The sequence below is a fragment of the Megascapheus bottae genome, chromosome 17, assembly GCF_031878675.1.
Source record: "Megascapheus bottae isolate mThoBot1 chromosome 17, mThoBot2.hap1, whole genome shotgun sequence".
Taxonomy (NCBI): Eukaryota; Metazoa; Chordata; class Mammalia; order Rodentia; family Geomyidae; genus Megascapheus; species Megascapheus bottae.
Window position 1 is genome coordinate 35,514,967 of NC_143525.1, and position 27,715 is coordinate 35,542,681.

The following is a 27,715-nucleotide window of genomic DNA, read 5'->3' on the forward strand; positions in this document are numbered from 1 at the left end:
GCGCGCGCGCACATGCACGCGCACATGCACGCGCGCACACACACTTCTGCCCTGGGCTTCAGGACACCACCAGGCTGGCTGCCTATGGTTCCACGTTTGCAGTGCTACCTACTCAGGAAGATTGGGATTCCAAGGCCAGATAAGGCCAAAGAGCTGACATGGCCTCCTTCCCCCTCCAGCTCAACCAGAACGGTGAGAGGAGCATGTGTATCTCAGCGATGGGAGAGGCTGAGGAGGGAGGAGGGAGGGTTCAGGCCAGCCAAGGCCAACAACAGCAATAATAACAGTAACAGAAAATGAAAAGTTCAGGAGATTCCATCTCCATCGAAAAAGCTAAACATAGCGGTGCACATCTGTCTGTCACCCTAGTTATGGTGGGAAGCACAAACAGGTAGAGAGGGTCTTTCAAGACCCTATACATATATATATATATATATATTTTTTTTTTTTTTTTTGCCAGTCCTGGGCTTGAGCTCAGGGCCTGAGCACTGTCCTTGGACTTTCTCAAGGCTAGAGCTCTACCACTTGAGCCTCAGTGCCACTTCCAGCTTTTTTCTATGTATGTGGTACCAAGGAATCGAACCCAGGTCTTCATGCATGCTAGGCAAGCACTTTAACCACTAGGCCAAACTCCCGGCCCAAGACCCTATATTTAAAAAAATAATAATAATAATAACCAGAGGTAGAGCAGTAGAGCACCTATTTAGCAAGTACCAAGCCCAGTACTACCCAAAGAGGCATCAACAACAACAAAAAAGGCTCTATGACACTGGGGAATCTAACCAGGAGATACTTCCATGTCTGGGCCCTTCCTCATCACCACTGAAAAAGCAAGCAAGCCACTAACACATCCAGAGGACTGCAGAAGATCCTGGACGGCTGGGCAGCACAAGGTTTAACCAGCGTTGCTTCTGCCTCTGGACTTGGGAATTCCTTGAGAAGTGGATGTGGAACTCAGGTAACCTGAGGAAGACAACAGGAAGGAGAATCAGTAAAATCTCTACAATGGTGTTGGTGGTCACAGTTGAGTCCTGGACTCCAGGAGGCAGAGCTGTGGAATGGCTGGTCTTCTCTCTGGGTGGCAGGGGGGAGGGGGGAAGAAGGAGCAGAGATAGGAGGGAGTTCCAGAACCCGAGAGCACAATCCTGAGCATGATCTCACTGCGAATCCAGGATTCTGGAACTTGGGCTGCCTGATGGACCCTATATGAAAGATGTAGTAGGGAAAAGGAGCGACAGCTGGCTAAAGGGGCCCCCCTCAACCCTCCCCAACACCCCAGGAGAGCAGCCTCTCTCCGCTGGTCCCAGGGTGCCATGGAGATGGAGAGCACGGCGGCCTCCACCCGGTTCCACCAGCCTCACATGGAGAGGAAGATGAGTGCGATGACCTGTGAGATCTTCAACGAGCTTCGACTGGAGGGCAAGCTCTGCGACGTGGTCATCAAGGTCAATGGCTTTGAGTTCAATGCCCACAAGAACATCCTTTGTAGCTGCAGTTCCTACTTTAGGTATAACAGGGTGCTGAGCTAACCCATGCTGGGAGGGGGTGGGGCTGGCCTCTTCTTGACACCTGGTGATCCATTTCCTGTTTCCTACTGGTCATCTTAAATTTCAGGGTAGCAAAGCTCTGGGCCACCTGTAGTGCAGCTCCCTTGTCTTCTGAAGTGGACACAACTAGGAATCAGTGCCACTTTTCTTTTATGTCTTTCTTTTTTTTTTTTTTGCCAGTCCTGGCTTGAATTCAGGTCCTGAGCACTGTCCTTGGGCTTTCTCAAGGCTAGAGCTCTACCACTTGAGCCACAGAACCACAGCTGGATTTTTTTTTTAACTATGTATCAAAAACCCAGGTCTTCGTGCATGCTAGGCAAGCACTCTACCACTAGGCCAAACTCCAGGCCCAAGAGCCATTCTTCTCTGATGGTCATCTGGCCTTGAACTTCTGGTGGGCCAGGTGCTTTCTTCTTTCATCCTCCTATAAACTAACCTTTGGTTGGATTTTTCTCCTTACACGATACCACCTCTGCTTCCCCTTTTGCACATGTCCTAGTAGAGAGAGCAGTTGAAATGGTGTGATTAGTAAGGGTGGAGGGGATGAGATAGAGGGATGAGAGATTAAGTACCCAGGATATATGTATCAGAAGAAAAAGAGTGTCTGGGGAGAAATCTTGTATTCTAGGAAGTGCAAGGGCTGTTCTTAGGATGAAAAGGTCTGCAGAATGGCTTCCAGTGAAGACAGGAGTCTTGCCTATTGCTCAGACATCTCATTCATCTCCCAGGGGTGGGAAACCTTTCTTTCTGCCAAAGTCCCTTTTCAGTATTTACAATGCAGACTGGAGAAGCATCACACATCTGTAATGTATGTCATGTGCCACCCCTCCAAGCCCTACAACTCAATCCACAGAAAGACCAGACATTGAATAGAGTAGGCTCCACAGTCCACCTTGTGTCTGTCAGCAACTGTCCAGCCCTTCCTATAGACTGTAGAGCAGCCACAGATAGGACTAAATGGGAGATAGGGGGAAAGAGAGGGGTCACACATGGTATGACTGTGTCCCAATAAAATAGTTTATATAGACATCAACATTTGAAATTTCAGATGCTACAGTATTCTGTTGATTTCTCTCCCCTGTCAGCTATTTAAAAATTCTCAAACTAACAATAATAAAAACAAACATCCCCCCCGCCCCGGAAACCTTACCTTATGGGTAGTACAAAAATGAGATGGAGTTGGATGCCTGTGGCTCAGGCCTGTAATCCCAGCTACTCAGGAGGCTGAGATTTGAGGATAGTGATTTGAAGCCAACTGGGGCAGAAAAGTCCCCTTACCTCCAATTAACCACTCAAAAACCAGAAGCGGAGTAGTCACTCAAGTGGTAGAGTGCTAGCCTTCAGCAAAAGAGTTCAGGGATAGTACCCAGGCTACATGACTGAAAAAATAAACGAGGTGTAGTGAGAATTTGGACAGCAGTTGCCTGCAAAACAAAACAAAGCTGATCACAAAGCCCATACTACCTTAAACCTCCTTGTGTGTGTTAATGCGTTCTAGGGCTTCAATTCGGGAACTAGCAGCTGCTCTCGAGCTTTTTTTTCCCTCAGGGCTAAAGTTCTATCACAGCTGTAACTCCACTTTTGGCTTTTTTTTTGGTGTTTACTTGGAGATGAATCTTAGGGATTTCCTGCCCCGGTTGGCTTCAAACGCTAATTCTCAGATCCCAGCTCGGGAGTAGTTAGGATTGCAGTCACGAGCCACCGCCACCAGTGCTCTTGTTTTTTTTTTTGGTCTATTTCCTTGTGAACTTTTTTTTTTTTTTTAAATTACTTTGTTATTGTAGAGGTAATATACAAAGGGGTTACATTTACATGCATCAGATAATAGTGCATTTCCTTTCATACAGTGTCCTCTGTTCTCTCATTCTCTCCCATTCCCTCTCTCCCTTCTCCACTCATGAGTAGTATAATTCAGTGCACTCCTCTGCTGCACTTTTTTTTACTTTTTTTCCTTGAATTCTGTGACCTCTCCCCACCTTCTCACAGATATACATGGAAATATACTGTACAGAAGGTAAAGAATACAGAATCATCAGAAAAAAGTCCTTTGTTTCCATGTTCTTGAGTTTGTTTCAGTATGTATATTATTTTATATACATAGGAAGCGGAATTTGGGTATTGCACCTTTATGATTCTCTCCTAAGACTATCCTCTTTTGGTCTTACCATATGTGAATATCTATAATCCTGTGTAATTTATCATATCCCAGTGTGTTTTAGATCTAGCTTCCATATATCAAAGAGAACAGGTGCCCTTTGTCTCTGATCTTGGCTTACCTCACTTAATATGATTTGTTCTCATTCCATTATGCAATGGACATTATTTTAGTCTTTATAATGGCTGTGTAAAATTCTGTTGTATAGGGGTACCACATTTTTTTGTATCCTCATATATCGTGGGGCATCTGGGTAGTTTCCATATCTTGGCTATATTGTGAATACTGTGGCAATGAACATGGAAGTGCAGGTCTCCTTATCTCTCTCAAATAACAAGGAGGGTATCTGGCTGGGTAGTTCATACCTTAGTTACTCAGGAGGCTGCGATCTGAGGAAGCCAGCCTGGGCAGAAGCCCATGAGACTCTTGTCTCCAATTAATCACCAGAGAACTGGAAGTGGTGCTGTGTCTCCAAGTGATAGAGTGGTAGCCTGGACAGAGAAAGCTCAGGGGCAGTGCCCAGGCCTTGAGTTCAAGCCCCAAGTCTAACAACAAAAAGGCACCCAGTTACATATTGTAAGTTTAGTGCACAGTTGTGGGGTGGCAGTCATCAATTCATTCAATAATTATTAAATGCCTACTCTACAACCTTTTATTTTTTGCAAGTCCTGGAGCTTGAACTCAGCATCTGGGCACTAGGCATTGTCTTTAAGCTTTCTCAGGGCTAGCACTCTACCACTTAAATCACAGTACCACTTCTGGCTTTTTCTGTGTATGTGGTACTGAGGAATCGAACCCAGGGCTTCATGTATGCTAGGCAAGCACTCTGTCACTAGGCCAGGCTCCCAGCCCCCTATCTTTACAACCTCTATTGAATGGAGGCAAACATTCCTCTTCTTGTGAAGCTTAGCTTCTAGTAAAGGAGAATGGGTTCTGAATGAGTGAAATACCCATCCGATTTTAAGTGCTAGAGGGGAGAAAAAGAAGATAAAGACTATAGGCTATATATATATATATAGCCAGACACTGGGGTTCATACTAATATTCCTAGCTATTCAGGAGGCTGCGATCTAAGGGTTATGCTTTAAAGCCAGCCAGGGAGGACACTTTTTTTTTTTTTTTGGTTCTAAGGCTTGAACTCTGGGCCTGTGCACGGTCCCTGAGCTCTTCATTTTGAGGCTAGCGCTCTACCACTTGAACCACAATGCCACTTCCAGTTTTCTGGTGGTTAATTGGAGATAGGAGTCTCATGGACTTTTGTGTCTGGGCTGGCTTTGAACAGCAATTCTCAGATCTTCCTGAGTAGCTAGGATTAAAGCATGAGCCATTGGCCAGGGCAGACGCATTTAAGAGATGCATGTCTAATTAACAAAAGCCAGAAATGGCTCAAGTGGTAGATCACTAGTCTTGAATGAAAAAGTCAAGCCAGAGTGCAAGGTCCTGATGAGTACCAAGCCTAATCAATCAAATTAAGATGAAAAATGTTGTTTCCTCTTCACCTGGAACTCTTTGCCTAAATGTCAGCTAGCATGCTTGCTTGCTCTCTCTTTTTCTTTCTTTCCTGGGCTTGGGCTCAGGGCTTGAGCACGGTCCTTGGACTTTCTCACGGCTAGCACTCTACCACTTGAGCCTCAGCACCACTTCCGGCTTTTTTTTTTGCTATGTATGTGGGGTACCGAGGAATCGAACCCGGGTCTTCATGTATGCTAGGCAAGCACTCTACCACTAGGCCAAACTCCCAGCCTCTTTCTTTTCTTTCTTTTTCTTTCTTTCTTTTCCTTTCTTTCCTTTCTTTCTCTTTCTCTCTCTCTCTCTCTCTCTCTCTCTCTCTCTCTCTCTCTCTCTCTCTCTCTCTCTCTTTCTTTCTTTCTTTGTCAGTCTCGGGCTTGAGCTCAGGGCCTGAGCACTGTCCTTGGGCTTTCCTCAAGGCTAGAGCTCTACCACTTGAACCTCAGCACCACTTCTGGCTTTTACTGTGTATGTGGTACTGAGGAACGGAAACCGGGTTTTCGTACATGGTAGGCAAGCACTTTTCCACTAGGCCAAACTCCCGGCTCTGAATGTCAGCTTCCTACTGAGGCTTCTGCAACCACCCCACTGGAATTGTAAGCCAGCTTCATTCCAGCTCTACTCAGTCCCACCTCCTGGGCTCCCACCCTGTTCCACTTGTTTCTTGATGATCACTTTCTAACACATATGATTTGCTTCCTTGTGTGTGTGTGGGGGGGGAGGGTGTGTGTGAATGCCCACACATTGGTCCCAGGGCTTGAACACTTGATCTCAGGGCCTGAGCACTGTTTCACGGCTTTGTATCTATTAAGTGAATACAAAGAACAATGAGGAGACTCTTACCTCCAACTAACTATCAAAAAGCCCAAATGGAGCTGTGGTTCAAGTGGTAGAGTGCTAGCCTTGAGCCAAAGAAGTATAGTCAGGGACAGTGCACAGACCCTGAATTCAAGCCCCAGGACCAGCACACATTCACAAATAAAAATGTAGGTAATTTTACCCAGGCATGTCAGAGAAGGCCTTGATGACAAGGTGACATATAAACAAAAAGTTTATGGAGATGAGGGTGAGGGAAATCTAGAGGTCTGGGGAATCCTTCCAGGTAGAGATCAAGTTCAGAGTTGAATTAGCTCTGGGGCTCAAAGAACAGCAAGGAGGCCAGCAGCAATGGCTACAGTAGGAGGAGGGGAGGAAAATCAATGGAAAGTTCTAAAAGGAAGAGGAACATATTCCCATAAAGATCACTCTGGCTGGGCCGGGAGTTTAGCCTAGTGGTAGAGTGCTTGCCTAGCACGCACGAAGACCAGGGTTCGATTCCTTGGTACCACATACTTAGAAAAAGCCAGAAGTGGTGCTGAGGCTCAAGTGGTAGAGCTCTAGCCTTGAGAAAGACCAAGGACAGTGCTCAGGCCCTGAGCTCAAGCCCAGGACTGGCAAAAAAAAAAAAAAAAAAAAAAAAAAAAAAGATCACTCTGGCTGCCGTGCTAAGTCTATAAACACTAGGTCAAAGGCAGAAGCAGGAAGATTAGTGAGGTGATGGATGCTCTGAGATAAGTGATCAGGCCCTAGATGTCTGCTGGCTGAATGATGCATGTGCGCATGTGACACTGGAATTTAAAGATCTTGTGCTCTAACACGTCAGCCCTTCACCCCTGCTTTCTTAGTGGTTATTTTGGAGAGAAAATATTTAAGACTTTTCTACCCAGGCTAGACTTTGAACCTTAATCCTATAGGTCTCAGCCTCTTGCATAGTTAGGATTATAGATGTGAGCCGTTGGCTTGAATATTGTCTAATTTTTTTTCATTTCCTTGGTCTCTTCTTATTCTTCTTGTGTGTGTCTGTATTGGGGCTTGAATTCAGGGCCTGAGCGGAATCCTTGGGCTTTTTTGCTCAGGAATAGTACTCTACTACGTGGAGCCACAGATCCACTTCCAGCTTTTAGGTGGCAACTGGAGATAAAGAGTCTCACAGACTTTTTACCCCAGCTGGCTTCAAACCTCAGTACTCACATCTCAGCCTCCAAAGTAGCTAGGATTACAGGTGTGAGCCCCCAGCACCCAGCTAGCTTAACTTCTTTAAGAGAATTGGGTGGGCAGTGGTGTAAGACAGGAAAGAGGTATGGGATCTTACTCCTCATTCTAGATCTCAATGTCTTCATTCAAAAACTAAAGAAAACGATCGCATCATCATGAGGATATAGTGACCAGCCAATCAACTGTCCTGGGAAATTTCCTCTCTCTCTCCCTCCCTCCCTCCTTCTCTCTCTCTCCATCTCTCTCTCTCTCTCCATCTCTCTCTCCCTCTCTCTCCATCTCTCTCTCCCTCTCTCTCCATCTCTCTCTCTCCTCTCTCTCCCTCTCGCTCCCTCTCTCCTCTCTCCTCCCTCTCTCTCCTCTCTCTCTTCTCTCTCTCTCTCCCTCTCTCTCCATCTCTCTCTCCTCTCTCTCCCTCTCTCTCTCCCTCTCTCTCCATCTCTCTCTCTCCCCCTCTCTCTCTCCTCTCTCTCTCCCCCTCCCTCTCTCTCTCTCTCCTCCCTCTCTCTCCTCTCTCTCTCCCTCTCTCTCTCTCTCTTTCTCTCTCCCTCTCCCTCTCTCTCCTCTCTCCTCTCTCTCTCTCCCTCTCTCTCCTCCCTCTCTCTCCCTCTCTCTCCTCTCTCTCTTCTCTCTCCCTCCCTCTCTCCCTCCCTCCCTCTCTCCCTCTCCCTCCCTCTCCTCTCTCTCTCTTTCCCTCCCTCTCTCCCTCCCTCTCTCTCTCCCTCTCTCTTCCTCCCTCTCTCCCTCCTTCTCTCTCTCCCTCTGTCTCCCTCCCTCTCCCTCTCCATCTCTCTCTCTCTCCCTCCCTCCTTCTCTCTCCCTCTCTCTCCCTCTTTCTCTCCCCCCCTCTCTGTCTCTCTCTCTCCTCTTTCTCTCTCCTCTCTCTCTCCCTCTCCATCTCCATCTCTCTCTCTCCCCCCTCTCTCTCCCTCACTCTCCTCTCTCTCCTCCCTCTCTCTCCTCCCTCTCTCTCCCTCTCCATCTCCATCTCCCTCTCCCTCTCTCTCTCTCCCCCCCCCTCTCTCTCTTCCTCCTTTCTGTATAAAGCCCCTGTTGTTTGTCTCCCCCACTCACTCAGGCCACTCCATTTCCAACACGCCCATTGCACTCACTGTCCTATTGGGAAGAAGAAAAGCAGGCCTGGTGTGGGGAGGGTCTGGAAGACAGGAGGCCGCTAACTTCTCATGTCTTTTTCTTCAGAGCTTTATTTACCAGTGGCTGGAACAACACTGAGAAGAAGGTGTACAACATTCCTGGCATTTCCCCCGACATGATGAAGCTCATCATCGAGTACGCGTACACGCGCACCGTGCCCATCACCCCCGACAACGTGGAGAAGCTCCTGGCGGCTGCGGATCAGTTTAACATCATGGGCATTGTCAGGGGCTGCTGCGAGTTCCTCAAGTCGGAGCTGTGTTTGGATAACTGTATCGGCATCTGCAAGTTCACGGACTACTACTACTGCCCTGAGCTGAGGCAGAAGGCTTACATGTTCATTCTGCACAACTTCGAGGAGATGGTGAAAGTCTCAGCAGAGTTTCTAGAGCTCTCGGTCACCGAACTGAAGGACATCATTGAGAAAGATGAGCTTAATGTCAAACAGGAAGACGCTGTATTTGAGGCCATTCTAAAGTGGATTTCTCATGACCCCCAAAATAGGAAGCAGCATATTTCAGTTTTGCTTCCTAAGGTCAAGTTTAGTTTTTCTTTGAAAATGCTTACTTGCCCATTCTTGATTCATTTGTCCCAGAGGGATGACAGATCCCAGGGCCTTTATTAATAGGCACTGATATGGAGGGTTTCTCCTATTGTGTCCTGGAATGTTGCCATTTTCTTTTCCTTTTGGAATCCAAAGGACTTCTATTCAATAAGTTCCCCAAACCCTAGGTCCACACTGAGCTGGAAAACAAATCATGAGGAGTGCACAAACTTCTAGCCAGGTGGTGCTATTTGGGTGTGTGTGTGTACATGCGCATTAGCGCTGATACGGGGCCTTGAACTCAGCGTCTGGGTGCTGTCCCTGAGCTCTTTTGCTCAAGGCTAGTGCTCCACCACTTAAGACATGGTTCTACTTCCAACTTTTTGGTAGCTAATTGGAAATAAGAGTCTCATGGACTGCCTGGGCTAGCTTCACAATCTTTACATTGTGAACACAGAGATGTACTCAATTTCTGAATAATTATCATAGCTTCTTTTGGGTCTTACTACAACCTGTACTCTGACCAAGCAATGGATAGATGTGTGATCCTGTCTAGCCTTCTGTCTAGCTCATTCTTAGCAGGTATTCTCCCCTAACTCATTCCTCACAGTGCTTCCTTTGGAAGTACCCTACCTTCCCCAAACAAATATTTAAACTATGAGCCACACATTAAAAAACAAAAACAAATCAATGAAAACATCCCCAGCAATCCAGAGACAGACTATAAAACATCCAGATTAAGGATCTGGAACTTGCGGGCATCCTCACCTCATCTGAATGACATTCTGTATTTCCTTCTTAGGTTCGCCTGGCTCTAATGCATGCTGAGTACTTCATGAATAACGTTAAGATGAATGACTATGTCAAAGATAGTGAGGAATGCAAGCCAGTCATCATTAATGCCCTAAAGGCCATGTATGACCTAAACATGAACGGACCCTCCAATTCTGACTTCACCAACCCACTCACCAGGCCCCGCCTGCCTTATGCCATCCTATTTGCCATTGGTGGCTGGAGTGGTGGGAGCCCCACCAATGCCATCGAGGCATACGATGCTCGTGCAGACAGATGGGTGAATGTTACTTGTGAGGAAGAGAGTCCTCGTGCCTATCACGGGGCAGCCTATTTGAAAGGCTATGTTTATATCATTGGGGGGTTTGATAGCGTAGACTACTTCAATAGTGTTAAGCGTTTTGACCCAGTGAAGAAAACTTGGCACCAAGTGGCCCCGATGCACTCTCGACGTTGCTATGTCAGTGTGACAGTCCTCAGCAATTTCATTTACGCCATGGGAGGATTTGACGGCTATGTGCGTCTCAATACTGCTGAACGTTACGAGCCAGAGACCAATCAATGGACGCTCATCGCCCCCATGCACGAGCAGAGGAGTGATGCGAGTGCTACAACACTGTATGGGAAGGTAAAGAACCGGCTGGGGGGAGATGCCAGGCAAAGAATAGTAAGTCCAGGAATGATTCTGTTCTTCCTTCTGGGGGATGGCTGGCAAGCAAAATTGCCCTCAATACTCACTTTGCAGTACTAGTATGCTTCAGTATGTGCAGGTGATTGGCTCCAGGACCCCTGTGGATCCAAAAATGGGTAGATTATCTGCAGACAGATGCTCAGGTCTCTCGTGTAAAATGGCTTGGTAGCTGGGCATCAATGGCTTATGCCTATCAGCTACCCAGAAGGCTGAGATGTTCAAATCTCAGTTCAAAGCCAGCCCAGGCAGACAAATTCTCAAAACTCTTAACTTAGGAGTGGAAATGGCGTAAGCGGTAGAGCATCAGCCTTGAGCAATAACGCTGTGAGAGCTCAAAGCCCCAAGCTGTTCACACACACAAAAACCGAGATGTAGTATTTGAATGTAATCCTCCCATATGCTTCATATCATCTCTGAACTGTTTCTAACACCAGTGTCATGTAAATACTATGTAGCCATTATTTTGCATCATTTAAATAAGAAGGGGAAGAAGTCTGTATCATTTTCTCCCCCACTATTTTTAATATTCAGTTGGCTGGAGCCATACGTGGGCAACCTGAGAGAGGGGGGCTGTTACTTAGTGCTTGGATTTTCCTCTCCTAGGTCTATATATGTGGTGGCTTTAATGGAAACGAATGCCTGTTTACAGCAGAAGTGTACAACACTGAGAGTAATCAGTGGACAGTCATAGCACCCATGAGGAGCAGGAGGAGCGGAATAGGCGTCATTGCTTATGGGGAACACGTATACGCAGTGAGTCTGTCACACATGGCCACAAACAAAAATGACACCCCCAGATTTACTATTATCTAAACAGGTTTAGGCTACCATTGGTAAGCATTTATAAGAGGAGACATGACATCCCTGGCTCTCCCCATCCAGGGCTTCCTCAGGGGTCAGATGCAATGGCCAGCAGTCAACTCTTTCTCTTTTGCTACCCACAGGTAGGTGGCTTCGATGGGGCTAATCGACTCCGGAGTGCAGAAGCCTACAGTCCAGTAGCCAACACCTGGCGCACCATACCCACTATGTTTAATCCTCGTAGCAATTTTGGCATCGAGGTAGTAGATGACCTGTTGTTTGTGGTAGGGGGCTTTAATGGCTTTACCACCACCTTTAATGTTGAGTGCTATGATGAAAAGACCGACGAGTGGTATGACGCTCACGACATGAGCATATACCGCAGTGCTCTGAGCTGCTGCGTGGTGCCAGGGCTGGCCAATGTCGGGGAATATGCAGCCAGACGGGACAACTTCACAGGATTAGCACTGCGAGATGAAGTAAAGTATTCCGCTTCGACAAGTACCCTACCTGTATGAGCCTCTTCATTTAGCTAATAAAAAGTCTAAGCAATAAGAATTAATTCTTTTTTTAAATAAATGCAGTATTTGAACCTGTAAGAGTACTGGAAAATGTTCAACTTAAGGGAAACAGGGTTGGATGAATGAGGGAATAAGGAAGATGGTAACCACGTTTAACAGTGTTCACTAAGAAACAATCACACAGTATAAGTCAGCTCAAAGAAATATGTTTATTGAAAATGTACACTGACACAATTAGTAGCTTTAATACAGAACCAGATAGTTTTAGAAACAAAACAAGCTATTTTATAACAATGTCTCCAAGTGTTCTAAATATCAAGATTAGACCTTGCAAAGGGGCTTGGATACCACTAGCCCCCGAAACTGTTATCAACTCAACGTACTTTTATTTTACAAATAATGAGCCCTAGACATGGACTGTAAAATCTTCAAACACCTAGCAAGCATTGCTTTTCACGAGTCCATGCAGCAGGAGGAGTAACAAGTATTCTAGCACATATGCTTCAAGGTAAGACACTGTAGCAATGGTCACAGAGTAAGACAGCATCCCCACAAGGATGAATCACTGACAAAGAACAGTAATTTGACTAAATTCCTTGAGGCAGAATGACTATTCTGTTATGCTATTGTTACTGTGTTACGGCACTCAACTATGAGTTGTTTTGCTTCCAATAACCAGAACACATGCTGTAACACAGGCATTATAACAACAAAAGGGATGTTTTTTCAAGAAACAAACGAGTGGTGAGCATTTGTGAATGACTGAACTGCTTCTCAAATAATCTATAGTTACAGCACCGCATTTTTCTAGTACAGGCAGAGTGTTGGCTTCACAATACTGTGCACATTCAGAAACATAAGACGTGGCCAGTATGCCCATAAGTTTCATTTGAGGAAAAGTATCAAGTAACTAAAACATACAATTCAGTTCTCCTGTCTACTTGATAATATTATAGTATTGATAGCAGGCTCATGAAGTGGAAAAGGAACTATTATAAACATATCACATGCTGCACTGGTCAAGAAATTTAAAAAAGTGTGCACAAGGAATTGCCTTACCAACAGCTAGAAGGATTTAGAGCACGCTAACTCACAAGCTTCTATAAATATTCTCTCCAGCTTTAAACTTACGTTCTCTATTAAAAAGGTTAGTATTTTTCACTTTTTTTGACCCAGAAATACTATACACAACCAGATAGACGATAAAAAACAAAACTGATGTTGATGGAATTTTAAGAGCTCTTAGTGAAGTTATTTTGGACTGGCACAACAAAAGTAAACTTGACTATCAAGATACACAAGACTACTCATGCAAAACTGCAAGTGAGATGTATTACTTAAACACTAAGCTCATGACTGACATTCTCCATGTACACTACTGGTTTTAATCCGTAGTAAGGAAGATAGAGTCAAAGGAAAGCCAGGTAAGGTATAAGCAGCCTCCCTGGAAGATTTTATTTATATATATATTTGCATATATATGTACACACACACACACACACATATATATATATATATATATCACTTTTGGTCTATCTAATTCGTTCCTCTCCTTTCCACCAAAAAACAAAAACCAATAAAAAAAAGTTTAGTTCAGTACACCTTAGGCTGTATCTTTTTAACAGCTGTGTTTTTAACTGATTATATGATCAAACATAATCTTAAAAGTTTTCATCAGAAAATTTCCCAAAGAGCCACATTAGACCTCTTCAGAACCATTCCAAATCCTCTTAAGTTCTTTTTGGCTTAGAATTTCAGAATGTCAGCCTTGAACAGATTTAAGCAAATCTGGTTTCTTTATTAACAAGTTAGGATATTTAGGAAACACAAATTACTGATGTGAAGTCACACATGTGAATTTAAGTATAAAAATTAGAAACTTGGTAGTCAGGAAAACCTGCACACATCATCATGCAAGAACTTACCCCTTCTTTCAACCAGGGCCTAGGCTGCTGCTGAGTTAAAAAAAAAAAAGTTTCAATCAAGTTTTCAAAACCAGATTATACCTAAATCTTATGAGTTTTAATTTTTGTGATAGCATATAAAGATCCTAACAAAACAACTGGTAGTGACAGTCTCAATTCTTTAAAAAGAAAAAAAAAAAAACCCAACTAACCAACTACATCACAGTTTTCTGGATAAAAACTTGCCTCCTAGTGGGACACTCAATTATTTCAACACAACCAAGAAAAGGCCAGGTTACATGGTCCATGAAATGGAAAGTTCAACCAAGGAAGCATCAGTCAATGATTTCTGCTCATCACTAAGCTATAGTGTGGTTCAGCTGCCAAAGGCAATTACTGAAGTAACTACAAAGAAATGGAAATGGAGAAAAAGTAGTGGAAGACCCGGATTGATCTGCAATTTCCCAGCCTCACTACAGTGAAAGAGTTCCAGTATTATATTCAAAATTGTTGTCTTAGGTAAGCATACTAATTTAGAAACTTCAGGAATGTTCTTACTATACAGAATCTAAGAGCTAAAACATGAAATCTTGCAGCAAAACAGTTACATGTTCTGGTTGTGCTTTTTTCATTTGATGTTTGATCACACGATAGGAAGGTTAATTACAAGGACCAGAGTGAAAAATCTTGGACTGTGACTTCTAGAATGGTATTCCAGAATGTCTAAAAAGGGAAATACATTCTTGAAGAAATAAAAAAAAAAATTGGTGTGTTATTACATGCCTGTAATTCCACCACTCAGAATACTGAGGCTACACAAGTCTGTGCCTAAAAAGAAAAAAAAAGTGGATCCACAGTGCAAATTATCAGGAAACGAAAGAGCAGTATTTTATATAAACCAAACACTGAAAAATTCAGCCTGAGTGCTAACTTGTGTAACGCTAAGGAAAGTGTCAAAAGAATGTACAAAAGTGAAAAATATACAAAAATAATGACCAAAAGGATAATGACCAAAAAACAAAAGCATAACTGTAGTGATATATTTTTAAAAGTCAAAACTATATACCCAAAATTGGTATTCTAGGCTCAGGCAAAGTTCCAATGAAAGTATAGGTGTAGTGCAACTGGATAAAATCATTGAACAATCAGGGCAATACTTCTCTAACTTACTATTCTCTTCCGTTTTGAAAACAGTTGCTAATAGAAAAAATGAGGAATATTCAATATAATACATATTAGAACAAGAATTAAAACTGAAGACATTGAGTGTTGATTGTCATAGCGTTTGAATTCATTCATTAATATGTCCTCAATCCTATACCTCTTCTGATTGCTCAGTTTGTGGTTATAATTCTTAAGAGAAACAAATTTCATATATATAACTTTGCCTGTATTCAGTCAGCTAAAGATTAATACACTAGTCAACTGCCATCATCTCAGACCGACGGTTGAAGTTTATAAAACAGCTGCTAAAGAAGTGAAAATATATATTTTAAAATACATGAGGTAACCACAAATTTCTCACCATTCACCTCTTCTTTATATGAACAAAATACCAATTCTAGATAAACACATACAACAAAATATCAATGTAAATACTCTGAAAGCATCTTCCTGAAACATTGTGCTTTTGCCTTCAGATTTCAGTCTTGCTATTGCACATGCAGATGAGGGCTTAATACATAAATTCTGATCTTGTGAAACCATTCTGTAGAAAGTGAAAAGCAATTATCAAAGAAAATGTGCAAATAAAAGTGGTGCTTAAAACCCGAAACACGTGTCTCTGAAACAAAGGAATTATAATGGGTTGGCAGAACAACCGCCAAGTAACAAGACCTGCTTTTTCCACTTGTCTTTAATAAGATTTAGCTAGTACATCAACACAAAGACATAAGATTGGAAAACAACACAGATTACCAGGTACTGGATTGAGTTTCCCATTCTTCAGTTCTTAACTACACTTCCTTTACATGGGATAATCATCAATCCAGGTAGAAAATAAGTTACCAACATACTTTTTCAAGGAACAGTGTGGGTATCTTCAGCCTCACGATACAGGGAGAACAGTTTTTAGCTGACATGTTGGAGAATTTAGCATTCTATCTGGGAGCTGGGTACTCGCCGCATGTTCAGGGCGTGCCGATGTATTTCTTGCATCTGTCTAATGCGGTCCTTCTGCCACATTAGATTTTGAGGCATAGGATATCTCTGTGTGCCATGCAAGTAACGGTATGGGATCCTGACGTGGCAAGCGGTGGCTCTACAACGAGGCTGTGGCATGGGAGGAAGGAGCATCCACCTCTTTCTCTCGGCACAGTACCGGTAGGCTTCTTTCCGATACTGTTTGTCAATATCATCACTGTTTTTCCAGCCTCCAATAATGAAGACATCATCTCTGTAGTAGCAAATGGCTGCCCCTTCAATGCTTAGGACTTCAGGAGGCAAGCTCTCAAGGATCTCATCAGACACTTGGTTGGTGATTTTTTTTACTGCCTCATCATTTTCTAAAGAATAACTCTTGGGACAGCATGATGCCGTCTGATAAAAGTTTGAGTTGACCACAGACATCTGGAAAAAACAGTAATTGTCAATCAGGGGTAGTGATTCCACATCTCGCCACTGTCGGGTCTCGGTATCATAGCACGTAATCACAGCCTTTAAACCATCCTCGGTGTCCCGGTCCACAGGAGTGCGGGCAGCAATGTACACAAACCGGTCTTCTATGGCTAGTGCCTTGACGTCACGAAGGATCTTCGGTGCAGATTCCAAGTTGTGCCATTTGTCCAGCTCGGGATTGTAAACAGTCACATCTTTAAAGCCAGGACTAAAGTTGCCATGTCCTCCAATGCTATACAGCTTGCCTTTGACTTCTGTTAGCCCAAAAGAATGCTTTCTTGTCATCAGACTACAAACATGTTCCCACGTGTTCAGATTTGGGTTGTATCTTTCCACAGTCTTAGCAAAACCTGGTTCCATCGATCCAGCAACATACACATAGGATTCTGTTACTGCGACAGCATGTCCATCAAGATGATTATGAATGTGGGGAAGGTTTACCCATCTGTCCTCATCAACAAAATATCCCACACATTCACTCAAATAGTCCCCTCCTTCAGACACCCCTCCAATAACCATGATCACATCCATGTTTTGCCCATAGCGAGGTAATAATGAGACATGGGAAGGGGGATGTTGCAACGTGCCAGACTGTATGTTCTCAGCCCTCAGAGCATGCCTCTCCACCGCATCAGCCACCAGCTTGACGCACACTTCATTGCTGGCCACCAGCCTCTCGGGTTTGACGTGCCGAGTGAGGTAGGTAGGCTTCATCTGGGACAACCGAAGCAATTTAAAAAGTTCTTCAAAGTATCTCTCTCGTTCTTCAGCATTTCTCTGAACCCATTTCAAAACTGTTTCAAAGAGAACCTCTTCAGAATCAACAGTAATTTCCAAGTCAGAAAGCCAGTCTCGAATGAGATGGAATGGTAAAGTGTAAAATTCCTCATCCTGAATGACCTTGTAGAAATTCCTCCGTATCATATCAGCAGCTTTCAGAGCAAGTTGGCTCAGGGTGTACATGTGAGCTAAGCTATGAATGGCCACACAATTTGAAAGATGAAGTTTTTTCTTGAGAAATTCTCCACAAAATTCTTTTAAACGAATTAATAGGAATCTAGAAATCAAAACAAAGGGGAAACGATTAATCTTGGGATGTGTGTATCCTATGTGGTTACATTTTGAAAAGCATCCTTAGAACTGAAATGTCGCCGGGAGTTTGGCCTAGTGGTAGAGTGCTTGCCTAGCATGCACGTAGACCCGGGTTCGATTCCTTGGTACCACATACATAGGAAAAAAAAGCCAGAAATCATGCTGAGGCTCAAATGGTAGAGCTCTAACCTTGAGAAAGTCCAAGGACAGTGCTCAGGCCCTGAGCTCAAGCCCAGGACTGGCAAAAAAAACCCCCAAAAACCAAAAACCAACACTGGAATGTCAATGGGCCAGGAATGTGGCCCAGTGGAAGAGTGCACAAAGACATGGGTTCGATTCCTTAGTTACCAGATACATAGAAAAAACAGGAAGTAATGATGTGGCTCAAGGGGTAGAGCTCTAGCCTTCAGAAAGCCCAAGGACAGTGCTCAGGCCCTGAGTTCAGTCCTTAGAACTGGCAAACAATATAAAAATAAAATAAATAAAAATTGAAATGTCAAGCTGGGTGCCGGTGGCTCACACCTGTAATCCAAGCTACTCAGGAGGCTGAGATCTGAGGATTTGGTTAAAAGCCAGCCTGGGCACAGAAAGTCCATGAGACTCTTATCTCCAATTAACCACCAGAAAACCAGAAGTGGTACTATGGCTCAAGTGGTAGAGCAGTAGAGCAGTAGCCTTGAGCTGAAGAGCTCAGGGACAGCGTCCAGGCCCAGAGTTCAACCCCATGACCAAAAATTGAAATGTCAAGATTTACCTCATTTAATATATACAACATATGGAGGGAAACAAAAAAGCATCCCCACATTAAAAATATTATTTAAGGGCCGGGAGTTTGGCCTAGTGGTTAAAGTGCTTGCCTAGCATGCATGAAGACCCGGGTTCGATTCCTTGGTACCACATACATAGAAAAAAGCCAGAAATGGTGCTGAGGCTCAAGGGGTAGAGCTCTAGCCTTGAGAAAGTCCAAGGACAGTGCTCAGACCCTGAGCTCAAGCCCAGGACTGATAAAAAATAAAATAAAATAAAATAAAAATATTATTTAAAAGCATATGTGAATGGGTGCCAGTGGCTCATACTTGTAACTCTGGCTACTCAGAAGGCTAAAATCTGAGCATCATGGTTCAAAGCCAGCCTGGGCAGAAAAGCCCATGAAACTCTTACCCCCATTAATCCTCAAAAGCCAGAAGTGGCACTATGGTTCAAGTGGTAAAGCACCAATCTTAGAAAAAGCTAAGCAAGTGTATGAAGCCCTGGCCGGGAGCAAAGCCTAGTGGTAGAGTGCTTGCCTAGCATGCAAGAAGCCCTGGGTTCAATTCCTTAGTGCCATATATACAGAATAAGCCAGAAGTGTCACTGTGGGTCAAGTAGCAGAGCACTAGCCTTGAGAATGCCCAAGGACAGTGCCCAGGCCCTGAGTTCAAGCCCCAGTACTGGTAAGAAAAAAAAAGAAAAAAAGAAGTATGAAGCCCTGAGTTCAAGGACTGGTACCGGTACAAATTAATAAAAAGCTTATATGTCCAGTTGAAGGTATATCAAATGGTAGAGCACCTGCCTAGCAAGCATAAATCGTGCTTCATGGCTGTATTCCCAACTACAAAGGAGGCTGAAACCAAGCCTGGGCAAGCAATTAACAAGATTCTAGCTCAAATAACAAGCCAGGTGTAGTTGCTTGTGCCTGTGATGCCAACTATGCAAGAGGCATATGGTAGGAGGAATGGGATCTCAAGCTGGTCCTGAGCAAGATGTTAGACCCTATCCAAAAAGTAAGCAAAGCAAAAAAAAGACAAAAAAAAGAAAGAAAAAGAAAAAAGGGGATATAACTCAAATGGCAGAAACTACCCAGTAATCATGAGACCCCCAGGGTTCAAATCTCATTACTACCTATTGCCCCAAGCAAACGTGAGCATTTGCTAGCATGTGGAAGGTCATGAGTTCATCTGTAGCATTAATTCCCCCCCACCACACAGTTTGAGGCTGGTAAGGGCTACATTTGTCTTTAAGGGGAGAAAAGGCAAACCAGGCTTTCTCTCTTCACCTTCTGAAAGAAATATACCATCATTGACATAAAAACAAAGACAAGGCTGGGAGTTTGGCCTAGTGGTAGAGTGCCTGCCTAGCATGCACGAAGACCCGGGTTTGATTCCTCAGTACCATATACATACATAAAAAAAGCCAGAAGTGGTGTGATGGCTCAGGGTAGAATTCTAGCCTTGAGGAAAGCCCCAGGACAGTACTCAGGCCCTGAGTTCAAGGCTTAAGATTGGCAAACAAAAACAAAACAAAGACAAAGTGTAGTAGTAAAGGCTTTAGTGACTTTCTGACATGTTGGGGTGCCAAGGTCACCTGACTCTAAGGTACATTCCCTTAAGACAGGTTTTGGGATAAATACATAAACAAAATACAGCCATCACAACTATGGCATCTGTCAGGAAGAGGATACCAGGCATGTTCTATTATTTCTGGTTCTTAGTTACAAGTGCCCTGCAGGGCTGAATCACCAGCAGAGAACATGTGGGAAGAGGGCAGAAGATCTGCCGCAGAGCAGATGAAAAGATTAACTGTGAAGAGCACTCACTGAGAAGAGCACCTGATACAGAGATGCTCAGCATATGACAGATGGAGACAAATTCCAGCTGGAAGTAAACTGCCTTGATTACCCACCCCTCACACCTAAGTGTCCGATAAAAAGGGGCCAAATTTGAAAAACACAAAATCATGTCAGAAACCATCACTGTACCACTCTCATTTAAGAAACCTCCCTCACTCATCCTGTCCTACCTTCTAATAACTCAGCCTTACACCCTGAGAAAAACATTGGCAGGAACTTCATCTCCTGACACCCACTGTGCTTGCAGCTATACCCTGTACCTGCCAATGCAACTGATTTTTTTTTCATGCATCTAAAAGTGTATTAGTTGGGGCCAGGAGTTTAGCCATTATAATGGCAGAGTGCTCCTAGCAAGCACGAACACCAAGGTTCAATTCCTTGGTACCACATATATAGAAAATCTGGAAGTGGTGCTGTAGCTCAAGTGGTAGAGCACAAGCCTTGAGGAAAGCCCAAGGACAATGCTCAGGCTCTGAGTTCAGTCTCCGGGACTGGCAACAACAAAAAACAAAAGAAGAAAAAGTGTATTCATTATTTTGCACACACTTTAAAGTACATTAGTTGGTTTTTTTTTTACAGATAAATTGTACCTGCTTTCATTGTTTTATGTGCCACAAATACACATGAATAGGGCCAGGAGTATGGCCTAGTGGTAGAGTGCTTGCCTAGCATGCATGAAGCCCTGGGATTGATTCCTCAGTACCACATTCACAGAAAAAAACCAGAAGTGGTGCTGTGTGGCTCAAGTGGTAGAGCTCCAGCCTTGAGAAAACCCAAGGACAGTGCTCAGGTCCTGAGTTCAAGCCCCAAGACTAGCAAAAAAGAAAAAAAAAGAAAAGCACATAAATATTCATGAATATTTAATATCTATGTTTACCTGGGGTATGGAAATTTTTTTTTTCTTTTCTCCAGAGCCATTGGAAAGTTGTGATGATTTATTTTGAAACATGGTCTTGCTATGTAGCCCAGGCTGGCACTGTATTCTTAAGAATTCAAAGACTTAATCTTTTTGTCTCAGCCTCCAAACTGAGATTAAAGACATTTGCCACCACACTCAAATTGTTTTAAGTGTAAACTTTTGTTGTATTCTCAATGTTCAATGAAATGTCCCTTCCTGATAAGGCATTCCCTGTGGTTGCACTGTTTCTTTCCATGATTTCCTTGATATCTCTATAGATGGACTTGGAAGTCCAATTCTTCTATCCAACTGCCTATCCTGACAATTTCTTGAACAAGTCCAAGTTGACTTTGCTTCTGTTTGTCTACAATCCTCCACATCCTAATAACAACCCCATCTTTCCAGATGCTTGTGTTAAAAAAAAAAAATTCTGTCTATCTTTATATCCATGTTGAATCAAATGGGAAATTCATTCATCTCCTTTACCTTCAAAATGTTGATACGAGCCCTTTTCGTGGCCTTCCCTTTGCTTTTCTTAGGCCAAGACATGATCACCGCAACAAGTTAAGCTAGTCTCGTTTCTCACAGTCTCATCCTTTCCTCAACAAGAATTCAACTCAAAGTGCATCATTCTTCCCATATCGTTCACAGTAAAAGGTCTCATATGAGCCCCCATGCTCTCCACTGCTCAGATAAGCTCCACCTCAGGGCTTTGCATTTGGGTCCCTACCTGAAGCACCCTCTACTTCATCTCCCTGATTTCTCTGCTGAATGTCTTCTCGGCATCCTTTATCCATACAACTCAACAATTAGTTCTTCTCTATCACACAGAATCGGCGATGCACCCCCACATCCACACACTCTTCATTTCAGTTATAATTAATCATTCAACAGGCTAGGTCTATCAATACAATGAGACCAGGACTGAGACTTTTGCGTCCTGTGTTCAATGCGAACTTCCCTGCATCTGAGAGCCCAGGGTCTCATCTGAGGCATGACAGATGTTCAAGAGGTATATGTCAAAACTAAAAATGTGCAACACATATTGCTTGAACTCTCCTCTGGGGCTTCCACTACGGCTATCTAGATCCTTTCCTTAGCAATCAGAGAATTTTTTTTTTTTGGGGGGGGGAACCCTGCTACCCACCACACTCTGTAAAACTCACCCCCAAATCCATCTCATCCTCCCTTCCAACCTACCTGATCTAGCCTCCCGGGAGGTTTGCAAGTTACCCTCCCTATACCACACTGGATCCTTCACCCCCATATCTCACCTTTGCACAGCTAGTTCGAGGTCACTTGAACTGTCACCTCCCCGGAAAGGGCTTTCCTCTAGCCTCGCGTCTCTGGAATGTCATCACCCCCATCATCACCACGTATTGATTTTTGCTTTTCATTGCTTTTGTTTCCTCCACCGAAGGTCTGGCGCTACCTCTCCCCCCCCACCGCCCCCCCCCGCCGCCCAGGCCGGGGTCCGGGCGTGCCGCCGTCGGTGCCCGAAGCGGTGGAGCCCACCATCCTCGCCCCCCACCCCCACACCGGCGGGCGCAGTGGGGGACGGCGCTGGCGGCACGGCCTCGCTCACCTGTCGGCCAGCTCCAGCACCTCGTGCACGCTGCCGGTGCTCACCCGAATGCGCCCGGTGTACATGTACTCGATAACGGCCTCCACGGTGTCGGGTTCGGGCCCCGGCTCCGAGCTCCACTTGCGCATCTCCACCCGGCCCGAGCGGGACTCGGAAAACTGGCCCGAGAGCAGAGGCGTGAAGTACTCGGTGGCGGCGGCCAGCACGGAGCGGTGGGCCCGGAACTCGCGGCCTCCAGCGCCGCCGAAGCACAAGGTGATGTCGCAGAAGAGGCCCTGGCGACGCTGCTCGTTCTGCCGCCAGGACAGCTCGGAGCAGTGAGAGCTGCACTCGAAGTCCTCGGCCTCGGGGCCCGGGTCGCCTCCGCCCGCTTCCATGGCAGAGATCCCGGGCCCGGATCCAAAGTCTACGGTGCCGCTACCTCGGACCTCGGCCGCCAGTCCCGCTGTGCCAGTGGTGGCCGTCTCCATGCTCTCCATCTCCAGCACCTGAAGGGATGCTGCCGCGGCCGCCGCCGCCGCCGCCGCCGCTACCGCCGCCGCCATCTTGACGCAGCTGCGCCGGCCTCCGCAGGCTCGGAACGGTGCGGCCGTTCTGGTGCGACACAGAGGGATTCTGGGATTAAATAGTGCGCGCGGGGCGGAGCCGCGCATGCGCCCTCGCTCCCCCCCACCCCAGCGGGCTTGGCGGTCCCAGATTGTTTGCATCTACTGGCTTTCCAAGCTTGGGAGAGCTCCCTGCACCGAAGTCTCACCTTGGCCCATCACTCATCACGAAATGGCTTTGGAGTCTGATGCCCAACAACGCAAAGTTTTTTGTTTTTTAAATATAGCTTTAATTAAAATTAAAAACAAACAAACTTGGTCCCACCTAAATAGATAAGAGTGAGCCTGTTACGTATTGTCTCTGAACAGATTTGTTTTCTGTAGGGTTATTATCTACACCTTCGGATATCACCAAGGCTTAAATGAGATAATGTTGGTTCAAATGTTTTGTATGCTTCCATAGTTACTATTTCATGTGATTTTTAAAAATATGGATAAAAAGGCCAGGCACTGGTGGCTCATGCTTGTAATCCTACCTTACTCAGGAGGCTGTGATCTTAGGATCACAGTTCAAAGCCAGTACAGGCAGAAAAGTCCTTGTCTCTTATTTCCAACTAACCAACCAAGACAGCTGGAAGTGTGCTCTGTGGCTCAAGTGGTAGGGCACTAGCCTTGAACACCAAAGCTCAGGTACAGCACCCAAGACCTCAGTTCAGCACACACACACACACACACACACACACACACACACACACACACACACACACACACACACACACAAATAGTGGGTTGTCAGAATGATGTCTTAGAAGATACCTTTTTTTTTTGTGGGGCTTGGGGCTTGAACTCTGGGCCTGGGGTTTTTCAACATAACAGCATAAAATGTAAGCAATATAACTTTTGGTGCTACACTACACACACACACACACACACACACACACACACACACACACACACACACACACGCACGCACTTAAAACAAATAAAAACATCAAGACAGTGACTCAATTGGATATATGAACCTCAGACTTTCTTGCCAGGGCTGGCTTCAAACCATGAACCTCTGATCTCAGCTTCCTGAGTAGCTAGGATTACAGATTTGTTTTTGTATCACTGATTTCTGTGCAGAATGGATTGTATCAGTAGATCACATAGACTTAAATCAGTAGAGTTCAAGGGTAAATCGGTGGAACTTAGAATTTGCTCAGGGACTTGTGTGCTTTCAGCTTGGGTATATTTGTAGGGCTTTCATCATTACTGTACATTGAGAAAGGAGGGCTATAGATGTGGGTTCATATATATATATATATATTTTTTTTTTTTTTTGCCAGTCCTGGGGCTTGAACTCAGGGCCTGAGCACTGTTCTTAGGTTTTTCCTCCACAGCACCACTCTGGCTTTTCTATGTATGTGGTACCAAGGAAATGAACCCGGGTCTTCGTGCATGCTAGGCAAGCACTTTACCACTAGGCCAAACTCCAGGCTCTCCCATTTTTTTGAAGCTGTTTTTTTGTTGCGGTTGTTTTGTTTTTCATTTTGGTGCCAGTATTGGGTCATGAATTCCAGGTCTGGAAGGTTAACTCTCTTACCACTAGAGCCACAGCTCCACTTCTAGGTTTTTGCTTTTCGATTATCAATTGGAAATAAGAATCTCATAGACTTTCCTGCCTGAGCTAGCTTCTAACTGTGATCTTCAGATCTTAACCTGAGTAGGATTATAGGCATGAACCACTGATGCCTTGCTTTAATTCTATTTTGCTATTTCAGGAGGTAGATGAACATTAAAATAAAACAAACAACTACATGAACTGAAACTATTACTAAGTATATGTAGGACACTGATGGCTCCTGACTACTCAAGAGGCTCAATCTGAAGATCACAATTCAAAGCCAGCCTAGGCAGGAAAGCCCATGAGATTCATCTCCAATTAATCACCAAAAAAGTCTGAAATGGAGCTGTGGCTCAAGTGGTAGGGCACTAGCCTTGAACAGAAAAGCTCAGGGATAGTGACCAGGTCCCAAGACACACACACACACGTACAGTGCAAAGGAATACAGAAGAAAGGTTATACAGACAGCAATATGCCTTCATTGTTACTACATAGTTTATTTAAACCAAACATGATAATACAGAGAGGAGACTGAGGTGGCAGCTGCCCAGAATTTTTGTGGGGTATAGATGCAAAAGAGTGATGAGTTTTTTGATCCCACACTTGAGTAACAGACACGTCAAGTCAGCTGCATAAATACAGAGAACATAGGACACAAGACATTTCACAGCTTTTTGCTTTGCGCTCACATCTAAAACACAGTTATGTTACAACTTTACATTTTAAATAACTACTCCACATATTTGTGACAATGGATAAGGATGCGATGGTCCCACCCCCTGACATGGCCAGACTTTGATCTGTAACACAGAACATTCTAGTGGGATCCTAAATTAAACCCTTGACATATACCTTACAAAAAAAAAAGGGATCCTTACACATCGGATTAATGCAATGTTTTTCACGTTGTATGAGGAGGAAGAAAGGGAAGCAGAAAAATAAGACAATGGGAGAACTAGACATTTAGAGTAATTAAAATCTTAAAAAGTTTCATTCTCTTCCTCCAAAGGAGAAAAAAAAAAGTTCAACTAGTAGCAAAAAGAAAACATCCTAACACCCTACAAGGAAGAACACTAGTCTGACAGTGCTTAGAGGCATCCATGTAATAAATACAGCAAGTAGCAGAGGAAAAGCACTAAGCTTTGAATGAATGTTAGCCTGTGGGTGTTGATCTTTGGTGCCTGTACACCAATGGCGGTTTATGTTCCTAACACTTTCTATAGCAGGCTCCATCATCAGTAGGAGTATGCTGTTTCCCGAACAGTTCTTGTCTTTTCTTTATTGCAGTAGGCTTCCTGGCTTCGTTACATGCTCATGTGTTCCGGAAGAACATAGGAAATATCATCCCATGGATGACGATAAAGCCCTTGCTTCAGCCTCTTCTGATCAAGATAATGTCCTAAAATGAAGCAGAGATATATTTCCATTAAGAATTCCATAATTGGTCAGGCGCAGTGGCTCATGTCTGTAATTCTAGCTACTCAGGAGGCTGAGATCTGAGGATCAAGGTTCAAAGGCAGCCGAGGCACAAAAGGACCGGAGACTCTTATCTCCAATTAACCTCTAGAAAAAAGGGAAGTTGGGCTTGGCTCAAGGGTAGGGCAGTAGCCTTGAGCTGAAGAGCTTGGGGACAGTGTCCAGGCCTAGTTCAAGCCCCATGACCCATTTGAAAAAAAAAAAAAAAAAAGAATTCCATAATTAGGGCTGGGAGTTTGGCCTAATGGCAGAGCACTTGCCTAGCATGCACAAAGACCCAGATTCGATTCCTTGGTACCACATACATAGAAAAAAGCCAGAAATGGTACTGTGGCTCAAGTGGTAGAGCTCTAGCCTTGAGAAAGCCCAAGGACAGTGCTCAGAACCTGAGATCAAGCCAGGACTGGTAAAACAAATAAATTAATTAATAATTTTAATTAATTAGAGAGGGTAGAGAAGAGGAAGGGAAGGTTCCCCCCCGCCCCCAATATAAAAATCTGATGCAAGGTGTTGATGTCTCACACTTATAATCCTAGTTACCCAAGAGGCTGAGATCTGAAGACTACGGTTCAAAGCCTTCCCAGGCATTAAAGTCTGTGAGATTCTTATCTCCAATTAACCATCAGAAAAACTGGAAGTGGTGCTGTGGCTCAAAGTGGAAGATCACTAGCCTCGAGTGAAAAAGCTCAAGGACAGTGCCCATACCCTGAGTTCAAGCCCCATGACTGACAATAAATAAATGCCCATACCCTGAGTTCAAGCCCCATGACTGACAATAAATAAATGAATAATTAAACAAGCTGGGCACTAGTGGCTCACACCTGTAATCCTAGCTACTCAGGAAGCTGACTTTTGAGGATCAAGATTCAAAAAGCCAGTCCAGGGGCCGGGAGTTTGGCCTAGTGGTTAAAGTGCTTGCCTAGCATGCACGAAGACCCGGGTTCAATTCCTTGGTACCACATACATACAGAAAAGCCGGAAGTGGTGCTGAGGCTCAAGTGGTAGAGGGCTAGCCTTGAGAAATCCAAGGACAGTGCTCAGGCCCTGAGCTCAAGCCCAGGACTGGCAAAAAAAAAAAAAAAAAAAAAGCCAGTCCAGGCAGAAAGTCTATGAGTCTTATCTTTAATTAAGCACCAAAAAGCCCACATGGAGCTCAAGAAAGAAAGAAAGAAACAAAAACAAGGTAGACATAAAAGAATGGGAAATAGTCAAACCAGATCCATTCCATATGTAAATCACTGAGATTTGGCAAAAATGAACTGTTAAACTGAATTCCACCTTTTCTGGGCTATCAAATCATTCTCAAGAATAAAGGAACAAAGATAAGAAAAAATTAAAAACAAAAACGATGGATTAACAATGATTCAAAGGGAAGTAGCACTGTGGCTCAAAGTGGTAGAGTACTAAGAGCTGCTCAGGGACAGCACCCAGGCCCTGAGTTCAAGCCCCAAGACCAACAACAACAACAACAACAAAAGAATGTTTCAAAGGCCAGGCTAGTAGCGCATGCCTGTAATCCTAGCTATTCAGGAGGCTGAGATCTGAGGATCATGATTCAAAGTCAGCCTGAGCAGGAAAATGCAAGACTCTTTATTTATTTCCAATAATGGTAGTTTTGAACAAAAGAAGCTCA

At 44.3% G+C, this 27,715-nt stretch overlaps 3 protein-coding genes across 4 annotated transcripts in view; 1 reads left to right on the forward strand and 2 right to left on the reverse strand.

Annotated features, from left to right (window-relative positions):
- Positions 1-1,166: 1,166 nt before the first annotated feature.
- Klhl10 (kelch like family member 10) lies at positions 1,167-11,786 on the forward strand. The gene is made up of 5 exons (XM_090350857.1): positions 1,167-1,507; positions 8,446-8,935; positions 9,747-10,364; positions 11,031-11,180; positions 11,372-11,786. The coding sequence occupies exons 1-5, from the start codon at positions 1,314-1,316 to the stop codon at positions 11,744-11,746; spliced, it is 1,827 nt and encodes a 608-aa protein (XP_090206983.1). The 5' UTR covers positions 1,167-1,313; the 3' UTR covers positions 11,747-11,786.
- Positions 11,787-11,939: 153 nt separating this feature from the next.
- Positions 11,940-23,031, reverse strand: Klhl11 (kelch like family member 11). The gene is made up of 2 exons (XM_090350859.1): positions 22,453-23,031; positions 11,940-17,326 (listed from the first exon to the last, which is right to left on the reverse strand). Exons 1-2 carry the CDS (start codon positions 22,995-22,997, stop codon positions 15,745-15,747), a joined length of 2,127 nt encoding a protein of 708 aa, XP_090206985.1. The 5' UTR covers positions 22,998-23,031; the 3' UTR covers positions 11,940-15,744.
- Positions 23,032-25,079: 2,048 nt separating this feature from the next.
- Positions 25,080-27,715, reverse strand: part of Acly (ATP citrate lyase) — a 47,336-nt gene continuing 44,700 nt past the window's right edge. For both annotated transcript variants that reach the window (XM_090350861.1, XM_090350860.1), the window contains one exon: positions 25,080-26,005. In XM_090350861.1, the coding sequence (XP_090206987.1) occupies positions 25,911-26,005 (95 nt within the window). In that variant the 3' untranslated portion in view covers positions 25,080-25,910. The remainder of the gene's footprint in view (positions 26,006-27,715) is intronic.